Source organism: Malurus melanocephalus, unplaced genomic scaffold (genome assembly GCF_030028575.1).
Source record: "Malurus melanocephalus ecotype Western Australia unplaced genomic scaffold, MMel_1.1 scaffold_107, whole genome shotgun sequence".
Lineage (NCBI taxonomy): Eukaryota > Metazoa > Chordata > Aves > Passeriformes > Maluridae > Malurus > Malurus melanocephalus.
The window spans coordinates 263,312-277,591 of NW_026623339.1; the positions used below are offsets into that span (position 1 = coordinate 263,312).

General features: G+C 37.3%; 1 protein-coding gene across 2 annotated transcripts in view; it reads right to left on the reverse strand.

Annotated features, from left to right (window-relative positions):
- Positions 1-14,280, reverse strand: part of CTNNA2 (catenin alpha 2) — a 447,877-nt gene that overhangs the window by 80,407 nt on the left and 353,190 nt on the right. For both annotated transcript variants that reach the window (XM_057369301.1, XM_057369302.1), the window contains exon 9: positions 12,766-12,918. In XM_057369301.1, the coding sequence (XP_057225284.1) occupies positions 12,766-12,918 (153 nt within the window). The remainder of the gene's footprint in view (positions 1-12,765; positions 12,919-14,280) is intronic.

Below are 14,280 nucleotides of genomic sequence, written 5' to 3' on the forward strand. Positions count from 1 at the left end.
GGGAAAACTTTGCACCACAGACCTGACTGTTTTCATTACAGAGGGTCACCACATGCAGATCATCAGGACCTGTCTAAAAAGGCATCTTTTGCCTCCTAAATGTCTGTGATCCTCAGAATCACATCCAGAGCTGGAAGGGACCCCAAGGATCATCAAATACAACTCCTGGCCCTGCACAGGACATCCCAACAATCCCACCCTGTGCATCCCTGAGAGCGTTGTCCAAAAGCTTCTTGAACCGTGGCAGCCTTGGGGCTGTGCCCATTCCCTGGGGAGCCTGGGCACTGTTCCATCACCCTCTGGGGGAAGAATCTTGTCCTGAGATCCAACCTAAACCTCCCCTGACACAGCTCCAGCCTTTCCCTCGGGTTCTGTTTGTACCATAGAGAGCAGGGATGGGAGCTGCCCCTCAGGAGGAGCTGCAGACCATGATGAGTTCTGACCTCGGTCTCCTGCTCTCCAGACAGAACAGATGAAGGGATCTCAGCTGCTCCTCCTGTGTTTCTCTTTCAGATCAATCCCCACYTTCATTCCTCTCCACTGGGTGCTTTCTAAAAGCTTTCTATCTGTCTTATATAAAACAATCAGAAAAAATCCAAAGGAGAGCGACGAAGATGGCAAACCCCTACAAAGATGCACATGAGAGAAAGGGATCTTCAGCCAATGCATCCCACATATTTCACCTGATTCCCCTAATTTGGGTGGCAATAAACACCTTCTAAAAGTCCATCTCTCAGAGGGTGCAGAAAACAGCCATCTAAAAGGTTAAACCATTAGTCAGAGGCAAAAGCTGGGTAAAATCACTTTTGTCTTGTGTGTTAGCAAGGTTCCAGTGATTTAAAATGAACCCTGGAAGTATACTATGTTTACTTTTGCTGGCTTATATATAGTAAAGAGTAGGCTGCATCTAATGGTTTCTAAATGCTCCAAGTTTTTTGCTCACTTGTTTCTAGTATACTATTTTAAGAAATATGCAAATAACGAGTCAACCAAAAGTCAAAAGATATTACGGTTAAAACCCAGAAACTGGAACAGGGAGCGTGAAAGTCTCACTGAGGAACCACTGAYAGAAATCACAATGATCAGATCCTTTCTCTCCATCTGCCACAGGGTCACTAAGAGGATGTTGTCTACAAAGTGGAGTTCATATTAATGATTGAATGTTAAAAGCATTTTGAGTTAAAAAAAAAAAAAAAAAAAAAAAAAAAAAAAAAAAAAAAAAAAAAAAAAAAAAAAAAAAACAAAATACCCCCAAAGCCCAAAACTGATGCAAGATAGACTTTTGGTGCTCCTGAGCACCCAAAAGGGTTTGAAGCAAGAAGCAGCTCCTGAATCCTAAGAGAACCTGAGCTGTTCTAGTTTTAAGTTAAGTCAAGTCAGAAGCCTTGGATTTACACCTGACTGATGGAGACTGACCTTGTGCCTCTGAAGATGGAGGAAAATTTATCATTTTACCCCCACGAAACATCTGATTCTATATGTTCACCTACAGCGTGCAAAATGACAAATTCTTTTGTGTCAAACATTACAAAACGGGAAGGAATAAAAAATTGCTATTCTCCTGCTTTGAAGATGTTGGAAATAATTCTTCTCYACAAGAGAAGAGACTTTATGAAGACAGGTAACAGCAAGGAATGAGATTGGACTCAGCAAAAATCAGGGAAGATTACTTTTTGTATTTGTTACTGTGATGCATAAAAATGATGAATCATTCCCATGATTGCTACCAATTTTGGGTATGTTTGGGTAACACCTCATTCATTTGCAAATCAGCAAATTCAAAAAYGGGGACAGAAATGCAAGTTTCTCAGCAGAATTCTGAGTTTTATTAGAAATAAAACTGAAGTGAAAGATGATTTACGACCATGATGTGGATGAGAAAGAAGGTAACTTGTGCAGCAAAAGGCAAAGACAGAAAGCTGTGAGGTGAGGCTTAAGGTAAAACTGAACTTGCACATTTGCTCTCCAGAGCTCCTACTGCTGCCTGGCTTTTTGCCATCTCATTCTCTGTTCATCATTTCAGATGGGAAAACTGCTATCAGCGACTTTCAGAAATGAAAATATATGGTGTGACTCAGATGTGGCTTTCTAATGTAAAAAGGGATGGAGAGGAGAAAAAAAAGAGATTTTTACCTGGGGTGGAAGGGGAAATAATGAATACTAGAATATTATAGTACATTTGAAAGATTCATTAACCTAAATTTTTAATTGAGCAGACAGTAAATAAAGGACTGACTGGAAATAATCAGATTAAATTAATGATTTATGATTTTAACACTTTTATCTGCTAGGCTTTTGAAAATCATTTGTCACAAATTAGTGTAATTAATACTTACACTGATGTAGAACCTTTTGTGTCAGGCTGGCAGTGACCTGTTCATCCTATTTATTTATTTACCAATATCCAATGAAAYGGGCAAAGACTACAGGAATACTGAGATATTTGTGGCACAAAATTTCACTTGCTCTTGCTTTGTCTTGCACAGACTGGGAATGTGAACTGTTACAGCTTCATTTAAGAGTTTTATTTTCTTTAAACTGGTGAGTGTCAAGATAATTCAGTGATTATTTGCAGTACTATGCATGATTAGAGATTTGATATTACACAATATTGTAAGAACAGTGGTCAGCAGCAGCTGTTTCTATCTACACCTCATTTTTTATAATGTAAACCAACAAAATCACCAAACACTCATTTGTTCAAAGGGATGTCCTTTGATATTGTTGTTTCCTGAGGGGGGTACAACAAAGCCCCAGTGATTTTCCTCTCCTGCATAAACTCTACATCTGTGTTGGCATCTCAGCAAGAATAATTATCCCAGGGAGGACTGAGTCAAATAAGGTATCATTGCTGTTTATTTCTCTTTTTTCCCCCCTCTCCTATTAAAAAAAAAAAAAAAAAAAAAAAAAAATCCTTGTTTTATTGTTAATATTACTGAGTGCCTTCATGTTCCTTCTGACATTACAGCAAGAAAAAATTTCTGCAACAAAAACGCATCCATGGCACTTTCAGCCACGTCACAAACAGCAGTTTCAGACCTTATGGCTGCTCTTTGCTGTTTCCTTGGGCATGGTGATATTTTAAAATCCCTTTAAGCCATGAACAGCATGAATTGTGTCTTGGAAAGGTAACAGCTGATGTGCTGCATGCTCTGCATAGCTACGGTCAAAAATTGTCCTTATTCCATTACAAGTGAAGGAAAAACCTGAGTCCTTTGATTGGAGCCTCACAGGGTAGGAGTATGAAATTACAGASTGCAAGGGGAGAGAATCACCACCACTTCTGCTCTGTGATGAAAGGTTCTCATGACAAAGCAGTGCCTTGACCCTCTCACCCAGATATAATGACCCCATCATTAAGGGGATGGCAGCAGCCTCTGAGTTCTCCTCTTTCAGAAGCAAGGTCTGGATCCTACAAACCTTTTTAACTCCAAAAGTGCAGGCATTGATAAAATCTTAACTTTTCTTCCTTCTCTATCTGTGCTTTTTCAAGCATAACATGTCGTAAAGAGATTAAAGCTCACAGAACTGCTTTTCCTCAACTTTTGAAGTCTTGGAAGCACTTCAGGATCATCAAAACAGGAGTTTCAGAACCTGTGTACTGTGAAACTAAACTTACTGTTGAGATKACACTTTCATGCTAAATTCATTTTCTCAGCTACTTAAAAGTTCYTTAAGAAGTTGTCCTCGGGCTGAAGTTCCTCCTGCCTGCTCTGAGGCCACAGGAAAAACTTTCTGAAACTTTGAAGAAAATCCACTTAATTGTTTTATTTGATTTTTAGAAAGCCAAGCATGGAAATAAAGAAATGAAACCAATGCTTTTTCATGCTAAGCCATGGAGTCAGTCCTCCTTTATTATCATCAATATTTCATAAAAGAYTTTCCAGTGAAGCGTGATCCACACATTCATTATAATGTTATTCTAACAGAATAGTGAGGTGGTTRGTTTTATCTTTGGGAATTTAATTAAGGTAAAAAATAAATTTTCAAACACTGGGAAAAGTTTTTATTAGGCTCACAGCATTTTACTCAGCAATATCTAAATATTTTCTGAATGAGCTTGCTGCTTTTTTATCTCATGAGGCATTCCAGTGTGTCTTCCCCTTCATAACTGGGCCCAACTTTCTACCTAGGAAAATTTTGACTGAGAATATTTTCTTTCTGGATCCATATCTACACGAAACAAAGAATTTTCTTCTTGAATCCTTGGGTTGACAATAAACAAATAAATAAAATAAAAATTAAAACAAAAAAAGCAAGAAAGAAGAACCTAGTCCCATATGTGCTTGACATTCAGCAGCTGCATTATAAGCACATATGAATAAATTCACTTAAAATTGACCCTGAAACCTTCTTTTGCCCCAGCAGCTCTCCCAGATTCCTATTTCTCACAGCTCTGTGTCCATTCATATCCTCACCCTGATTTCTCCTACCATTTCTCTTGACCAGTTCTGCAGCAAAAGCTTCCAGCAAAAGATGAATATTTTGTCCAAAAAAACAACTATCCTGGGGGAAACAAAGACATGCTTGATCTGACTCTACTGGTTATCCTGAGGATCTGCTTTGACAGAAAAATATTTTAAAGCTGCACAGCCCATTCAAGGCTGAGACTATTRGTGTCAAAACACAACAAGAGCAGTTCCTGAAATAATTCAAAATGGCAAAAGGTGCATTTTATTCCTGAAAACATCTGGACTTCCAGGAAAACACATAAAAGGTAGAAGAAGCAATGATGGATATACCTATGATGTGTTTACCATAACCACTATGGTTGTTAGCATCCAGCTAATGAGAGAGATGGAAAAAAAACCAAACTGTAAAATCCACTATGATCCACACATTGCATCAGATGAGGCAACAGAGACATTCCATTGCAACTCTCATGTACCTTGATATGGGATTTTGAGGCATACTTTGTTCTGGATTAATAAAGGAATAAATAAATTTTATTATTCAGTGGTCTGTATTCAAATACTTGCCACATATATTTTGCTTGCAGTATCTTTAAATCTAAGTTGCCATAACTTTTGTTCAAGATCATGAGATTTCTAGACAAAAAATTACAATTTCTCCTTTTGCATCAGTTCAAAACTCCATAATTAACCATGTCATTGTCTGCTCAAATCTTTAACATGCATTTTCTCTGGACATCTTCTGCTCATTTTTTGAACATGTCTGAATGCTCTCCCTTATTTCTGACTCACTATTTCCTAGTAAATCCTTTTTTTTTTTTCAGTTTCCTCAGAAGTAGTTACTGCTATTAGTGAACTAGATTGGCTACTTAGTTTTAGCCAATCTATTTCTGCCTGAAATGGCTCAATCATGAATGACAAATACCCTTTCTYTGTAGTAATATGGCCTTTTTGTTTAATTTCTTACTTTGTTGTGAGTTTGAAATCCCAGCACAGATCCCCTATTTCATCCTTCAATTCCCCACCATTCCCATTTTTTTCTCTTCACTTTTGTGCTCTAGGACAAGTATTTAATAAAACCCTTCCACTGAAACCTAGAATGCTCGTGTAAAAGCACAGTCCTTAATATTTACTGATTGAAATATAACCCTGCTAATGCATCACAAAACAAAGGCCAATATGCTAAACTTTATATAGAGTAATAAAATGTTAACCTGTCTCAAGTAGCAAAAATTAATCTGATGCACAGATTTTATATTATAGGCTGAAACACCTCTTTTAAAGAAGCACAAGTGAAAAAAAAAAAAAAAAAATTCTGGTTATGGCACAAATAAAACACTGTATCAAATAGGAGATGAGAGCACAAAATAAAGAATGAGAGTGATTAGGTGGGGCTGTATAGAAAATATTCCCTTTGAACATCCAACATATGCCAGATGTTCTATTGCATCTTAGTGTAGCAAGGTTACAAATTCAAACAACCAGTCTGGAGGAGCTAAATCATTCATTTCTGCAATCAGTTAATTAACAAAAGTACCAAGAGCTCTTGATTGTGTTATTAGCAAGTTATAAATCACAAAGAACGGGCTGTGATTGGATTGTATGGGATAGTAGGTATAAATGGATACTAGAGTTTGTAGGAGTCATGTTATTTTGGGAAAATATGAATCACACAGCACAAAGTATGAGCAGACTGAAGAAGTGAGTCCCCTGCTCAGAGGGTGTTATTCACTAGAAAARTATATTTAAAATATTACTTGGTGATTAAAAAGGGAGTAATTTGATTTGATCTYTTTTATAGAGGCCTTAAAGAAGCATGGTTAGAAGTTAATTTCCTAAAAAGAAGTCAGTTCAAATACTGGGAAATTGTTACAAATAAATTGTGCTGCAAAGAGATAACCAGGTGTTTCTCATGAAAATAAATAATAAAGTACACATAAAAATGTGAAAGAATTACATAACATAAAATGTGAAGAAGTGGCCAAATTATACTTTCGTTGGTAGGAAATCCTCCAGCATTTTTTTCCAATGTGTAAAACCACATGACAGTCATTTGCTAATGAATGATGACCTCTAGGAAATCAGATAACAGAAGCAGCACAGCACTGGCTTTATGCTTACAGTCCCAAAGCCAGAAATGCTTTCAAGCTSACATGGGGGATTCTGCACCAATTCACCAGTTTGTATTTTTTCATATTCGTTTTTTAATCTTGAACTCTCCTGAGAAGGAAGAAAAACATCATTGCCCACTGGTTGCTAACTTTACATAGCACTTGCTTATYATTTACATTACAGAAATATTTGTGTGAACAAATAAAATTATCCTTCAACCTTTTTGGTGATGCTATGAAATGTGGAAGTGCAGCAATCTAAGAAAAAAAGGGACAAATGAACAGAAAATGATTACTCAAGATAATGCTAATGGTCTCACGGATTCTGCTGTGCTTGTTTACTCATGTGGTAAGAAATTTTGGAAACAGAGCCCTATTGGCAAAGTAGCCATGAGATAAGAAGCTCCTCCTCTTCCAACCATCCTGCATTCCTTGATTTCACTATAGACTGATGTTGAGGGATCAGCATCTGCTGTAGCCAAGCTCCCATTTCATCTGTTTAATTTGCCCCTRTTTCTGTGTTAATAATGCAGGTTACAGACACAAACAGGTTCTGCAATTCTTCCCCCACAGCAGCCTCTGAGCCTCGGGGATGGACCCTTTCTGCCCGAAGGCAGCGCTGGATTTTGGACAAAAACTGTCTTGACAATGCAGACACAGAGTATTCACCTCCTTTAATAACCTTCTTCAGGGACAGGCACACGAGAGGCTCGAAAAGTCACAAAGCAGCAGCTATTTCTGTGTCTCACCTTTTCTGTAAGGCACTTTGATTTCATTTCAGCGTTAATCCAGACACCAGAAGGTGAAATTGGCACAGATCCCAGTGGACAACCAATACCCAGTGGTTAAAGTAAGTAAAGAAGGCAGGAAAAAGAGCTCACCCATGACTCTGCTTTACCAGAAAGTTCTGTCCTGAAAGAATTGGAGTTCATTTTGCCTCAAAGGCATTTACCCTTCCAAGGTGGAGAGACAGATCTGGCTACAGGAGGGACTCGAGAACTTCTCTAAAAGAATTCAAATTTTTCATTGTCTCATTGCAAATAATTGGACTTGTGGCTTCAGCTATGTCAGTACACTCCTGGTGTTTACTAGGAATTCAGAACATCTGTTGGCCACACAAGGAAGAAAGGCCTGGGATGGAAATGAAAACTGAAACACCAGGACACAAAGGCAGCTCGCAGCTTTAATTTCAAATAAAATCTCTCAACTTGAAGAGCTTGAATTAAACTAATCTGTGACCTTCCTAACACTCCTTGATTAGATGCAAGGATTACCACTTCCTAAACAGTATTTCTTATCTAGCTTAATGGCAGCTAAAACAAAAAAAAAAAAAAAATTGGGAGTAAAAGCTGATTGTTCTGTATGAGGAAACCCAGGGATGTAGACATTTTTCAGGACGCAAGCTGGATGCAGAAGCTATGACAGAATATTGACACTTTTTCTCCATTATCAGAAACAAACAGCCAAGTGTGTACTCTGATGGAGCAGTGGTGTGCACTTAAAAAGAAATAGAACATTTCAAATATGTGTGAAAATATCAGCAAGAACAGTCTTTGTTCCTTGAACTAAAGTTGCAGAAATAAATGAGCCTTTTTTTTTTTTTTTTCTGAATCTTGCTCCTCTGGGTTTTGCCTGTCGTAAATTAAAACCTTCCAGTTCATGAATTTATACAATATTTACAAAAGCACAAATACAACTCTGTCATCTATTCCTTGGTGTCTCTGGAAGTGCCACTCTGAACTCTCAGCTCTCCATCAACCTCCAGAGCACTGCAGACTGACACAGATAATCTTCACTCCCTAACTCTGGTTTCCCACTCCTTATAAACCAAAAGCYCTGTGTGCTTTTCTGAAAGGCATTTCTGGAAAGAAAAACACTGGGCTGGGCTTCAGTTCTGTTAATGCTGATGTAAACTGAGATTAAATTCACTGTCAACCACCAGTGTAAAATCCTCTTTCACAATTTTTCCCCTTTCCTCTCATTACCAGGTCARGTAAGAAGGGGCCACTGAGCAGCTCCAGTTGCTTGTTTTTTGTGCTGTGCATACTGACAGTGGTTTTTTTCTCCCCTCCTGTGCAAACCTGTTTCCACATTTACAATGGGAAAATTTACAATCAGTCTGAATTAGGGAGCTACAAATAATACAGTTCTTAGAAAATGAAAGGTAGACTGAATTGTGCTTTATAAAGAAGTTTAAACACTTATTTTTCTCCTTTTTCTTTTTTGTAGTATTAAAACCCCCAAATTTCTAACCTCCCAAAAGTAACCCCATTATCCTCTTCAAAGTGGCAATTACAAGGAGAAAGTTAATAAAGGCTCCTGCAAACTTAATGGACAAAGAAACTATAAACCAAAACCAGAATGGTGCTGTTAGATTTCATCTGCTACAAATTACCATCCAACCTTATTATATTTTTGATATTATCGATTTGCTTGCACTAAATCAACTTTAAATGATCATAAGCCATTKCTTAACACAGTTCTTCCACTGGCCAAGTGTTCTTACACAGCAACTCTGATTTGTCATGGCTCTATAAAACTTTTAAATTTATATGAGATGAAACCAATAGATGCATGTGGGCTCCACAAAATTCTTCATAAAAATCAATTCATGCAAAATTGGTTTAAGGCTTCATCTTTTCAAAAGTTGATTCTTAGGTGCTTTAAATTTGGTGGTTCATCAGTTCATGCTCAAAAGAAAAGGAATCCTTCATTCATATTTTGTTGGACATAAGAATAATGAAACTGAATTTAACTCTTGTAAACATTCACTGACCACTAAAACGGTGAAGTCTTTCCATAAAAAAATTAAAACTCCCCAAACTGAAATAACTAGTAGAGCTCTTGGACTTATGTTCATCCTTTTGAAAATGAAAAGTCTGATCCAATCCAYTACAATGTGAATTTCAATTGAACAGTCTGCTACCACAGCTCTCAAAAGTTTACTGGATGCTGAATTTCATTTACCAGGAAAACTTGATTGATTTAATAATTTAACTTTTCAAGCAGCAATCCAAAGGACCAACAGTTAAACCAGGGRAGCTGTACTAAACAGAATAATGATAATTAATTAATTAGCTTCCTTATAGTGCTTTGATAGATGCATTGAATAAATCTGAGCTGATTTCTCAGTCAAGTGCCTTTGTGTGGTAGGTATTCGAATTATCTGTCATTAACCTTATGCTACTAATGAAGGTGCTTGGATGGAGAAGTTAAATGACTTCCCAAGGTCACATCTGAAGTTGACATTACAACTCAGGCATTTATTTTCAGTCATTAGAAATAATTTTTTAAAAAACCTTAAAAGGGATTCATGAGGTAAAGATCACGAACTGCAAAGGCACCATCACTTCTCTAACCTCAGTTTCAGAAGGCAGAAAAAAAATTGAGAGATGACAGCTAAAAAACGATTCCAAGTAAAAGAGTCACCCACCCAAGCTTGGAGTGCCACCATCTAAATTCTGTTTTATTATATTGTTATGTTTTATTATGTTGTTATGTTTTACTTATAGAATCTGTATGACAATTTGATTTATTTTGCATGATTTACATTGTAGTTAAGTGACACCTCACTGTCACTGAATGTCTAGAAAAATGACAATCCATCTTTTTGTTATTAATGTTATGATAAGGGGTGGGGAAGAGAAAGTATTATACAATGAAAACAGCTTTTGAGAGAATATTTTTGTATCCTGCTATATGGACAATAGAAGAAAGTTTAACCTACTTAAACCTCATGCTTACAAAATATGTTTTTAAAAACTTACTGGCTATGCAAAGAAAATTSTGCCATTTGTATTCAACAAATATCAAGAGGAGAATTTTTTTCCCCTCGGGATGGTAAAATGTAGGTTTTGTGTAAAGAAATATTAAAATGTATTATTTTTCCCTGACCTTTTGACAGGCTGTCTACTGAGCTTGGTAAGACACCCAAGAAATTCAGATTCTGAATTCCAAATGAATGATTAATACTACAGACTTTTCACAGTAYCAAATTTGCAGTGTAAATTCCTCCAAGATGAGCAAGCGCAGCTCCACGCGCTTCAGYGGCGCTGTGTTTGCATATCTTAGCAAGCAATTCTGGCCCCGTGCCCAGCAAAGCATCTTGCATTTCATAGTCACTTGATTATGTCTCATCTTTAAACCACACTTTACTATTTGCAAGATACTTGACCCACAAAACCGCACAAGTCCATCTGCTAAGATTCCATTGTGCATCGATAAGTAAAAATGATGAAACTATTTGAAGCGCAAAAATCTAGTGTGGAAGGGACATAAATATATTCCAAATGCTTATTTGYTTCTGCAGGCTGATGAACTTGAAATTCGGGGTTAAAAATTTCACTTGCACTAGAAATTCATTTCTYCAAGATGCTTTTACCTGAAACAGAAATAGTTCTTACAACTAAAAGGGCAAGATCCATCTAAAGGAACCCGCCTTGAAAAATGTAAGAATGCACCCACAAACCAGTATGGCTGTCAGAGAAACACCACAATCAATTAAGAATCTGCTTCTAACAGTCTGAAACAATCTAAATGGAATAAAAATATTAGGTATTAGGCCCAATATCTTGTACCATCGGTGCTTTTTGGTGCGGTACATAAAGACGATTCACATGTCAAAAAATCCTTACCCAACCTCCRGTCTGGTCTAAAATACAAATCTAATGTAATGTTAGGCTTATGAAACCAAAGCTAAATAAMTAAAACTGCTCATTTTGGTTTCATAGAATCACGGAATCACAGATTGGCCTGGGTTAGAATAGACTTTAAAGACCATCCAGTCCCACCCCATTCCACGGGCAGGGACACTTCCACTGTCCCAGGGTGCTCCAAGTCCCATCCAACCTCACCTCAGACACTTCCAGGGATGGGACAGCTTCTCTGGGGGTGTCAGGGTCTCACCATACTCACAGTAAAGAATTTCCTCCTAAGATCTAACCTAAACCTTCCCTCTGACAGTTTAACATCATTACAGTGCTTTCTTCTTCATGTTAAAGTTGTGGGTTTTTCTGGCAGGTGAAATTTGGCTTCTTTTTTCTCAAACCACACCCCTAAAAGGTATTTTTCCTCCTTTTATGCCATTAGTTCTTATGATACTTTTAAAACTATCTACTTACCTATTTTTAACTTTAAATAATCCTATCAGACATGTCACTGCAACACTTTGTTGCAAATCTGTGGAGGATGTGCCTGYTGTACCACTAACCCCACWTGTGTTCATTGCATATAAGCTCACAACACTACTGCCACTATGAACATTGTGGAGGAGTTTTCCATTTGTTTGGGGTATTTTCCTCTCTTTATGTACCCACCAGCTATTTCCAGAATTAAAATGAATTCTGTTTAAACAGAAGATGTTCAAAGGTATAGTTCAATACTTGTCAGAGCAGCAGTTCCCTAACAGCATTTCCCTTTGCTAAACAGCACATGGTGGAAGTACAAAGTATGTTGCAAAGGGGCTACAAAGCTTTCAAAATATTGTTAGTACAGAAAAATCCCACACAATGTAATCAAGCAGATCACTGAGTTATATTTGTCTTTAAAAACACAAGCATTATTCATAGTTCTGGAACTGTTGGAGGGCAAAAGGAGATTAACATAATCATCACGTATTAGATGTCCATTCCCTGACTATCCAAGGTTTCAATCATTATATTTGATACTCCTCATGGTAGAATAAAGCTATTTCAATATCATCCCTGAAGACTTGTAATTGTCATTGTTGACTTTACACAGTGTGTCTCTTCAGAAAGAGAAARCACMATAAATATAKAYATATTTATATATKAAATASAGACCTTTCAATTCCATATATGTTCTTAAGACTGTGCCTTCTCCATATGTCTTTTCCCTATTTTAGCTCAGACTGACAAATAATTAAGTCCAGAACAGTCTTTGCCCAGGACCAGATTGTGAAGCACCTWTTTGGCTTTTTACTTAACAGACATTAAGTTCAATTGTTATGCTAGCAAAGTTAACTGAAATTTACTTCTTGTTGCTCATGCCTTTTGACAAAATATTGGAAGCAGCATTTATAACATGCTCAGTGGCTTTAAAGAACTACTAAAACACAGCACTTTGCTCTGCCAGTCATCCAAACATTTCCTGTGCCATCACCCCAATGAAGTTGACCGAAACTCCTGAAACAACACCTCTAACATTTCACCCAGTGTTGAACTTTTCTTACCTCTCCTAGAGGTGCCAGATGGAAATCTGGCTGTGCCAATAARGTCACTTACCTCCACTAACTTGTTGGCGTGTTCACGGAAGACCTGAGCGTATTCCTTCACCTCCTTCTCGTTGCCGCTTTTGGCGGCCTCGATGAGAACCAGCAGCGGGACGTTGGTCTCCAGGAATGAATCTGAAATGTGATCCATCACTGCCTTCCGYAGCTGAGACACGAGAGAATAAAGAACAGTGAATCAGGACATTGAGGAGCACACATTCTCACTCTTCATATTTATCACTGATGGGTCGCTTCTCACAGCACCATATGGGAATTTGGGCTTTTTGCTTTCTTTTCTTTGATATTTCCAGCAAGCAAAATTAAAAAAAAAAACCAAAAAAAACTTGAGGGCTTAGGCTCTGGAAACTTCTCCTGGGGTTTGTGCTGACATACACCTAATCCTAGTGGCCTGAGTGGATCTGTACACAATGATGGTGATAAGACTGCACAAGACATATGACAAATGCAAATTGATGAGAATTGAAAGCTCCACGCTACTTGAAAAAAACAGTCCAGCTCACTAGAAAGCCAAATTTGGATTAAGGAGCTTAACTTCAAGAAACCATTAAAAATATTAGCCTGAATATTTCTAAGCCTTCTCTGATTACTCCAGTGAATAGTATTCCATGCAAAAATTAATATTTTGTGTAGGAGATGCCTTGTGCTTTGTATTCTCTTTCAAACACCTACAAGAAGTATAAACAGAAAACCTTTTTTAACGTTTTCTAGGCAGACTAGAAAACATACTACAATTTATTCCAAAAGAAAAAAAAAAACCACCTTACAAGTTCCTGAAGATTTAACACCTGTTAGTCCATATAAACATCTGTTTGAAACAAGATTACTGTAAGAATGATGGCACTAACTCCTTCTCCACCTTGCTAATGACCACTAATTAATGTCAAATTTCACTAAAATTTGAAAGACAGMCAGAAAGATGACTGAAAGCTTAAATAATTCTTCTTGGAAGCTTAATTGCTCTGCGGGATTGTGGATCAGAAACATCTTGATTATCTTTTTTACAGCTTTTGGGTTGTTAAGAATGAAAAACTGTGGGCTCCAACATAAGCTGGGAGCTATTCAGCCTGGGCAGCCATAAGTCTCCTTAAATCATGCATTTTTAGTTAGATGAAGCCTTAAGAAAGGTAATTTTCTCTATTCTGCAGTCCAGACAAGAAGGCTKTAGCTAGACATCAAAACATCCAATCACACTGAAAACTGGCCTATTGTTAGACATTGCAAATACACAATCCAAGATGAGYTTGCTGTTTGATGACAGCAATTCTCTCTCTATTTGAATAAGGGGACAGCTAACTTTGAATATTTTCATTCATTCCCCGAGTGGTGCAGTGAAAACAAGCAAAGCAAAATAGCATCTATGTGCTTGCAGGAGGTATTCTTTTTGTTTCCCTCACAACTGAAGCAGTCACTGTATTAAGCAATTCTCAACTCTCCTTAAAAGTTAATTCTACTGAGATTCAACCTGGAAAGTTGGGTTTGGTTTTTTGTTTTTATTTTTTTTTTGTTT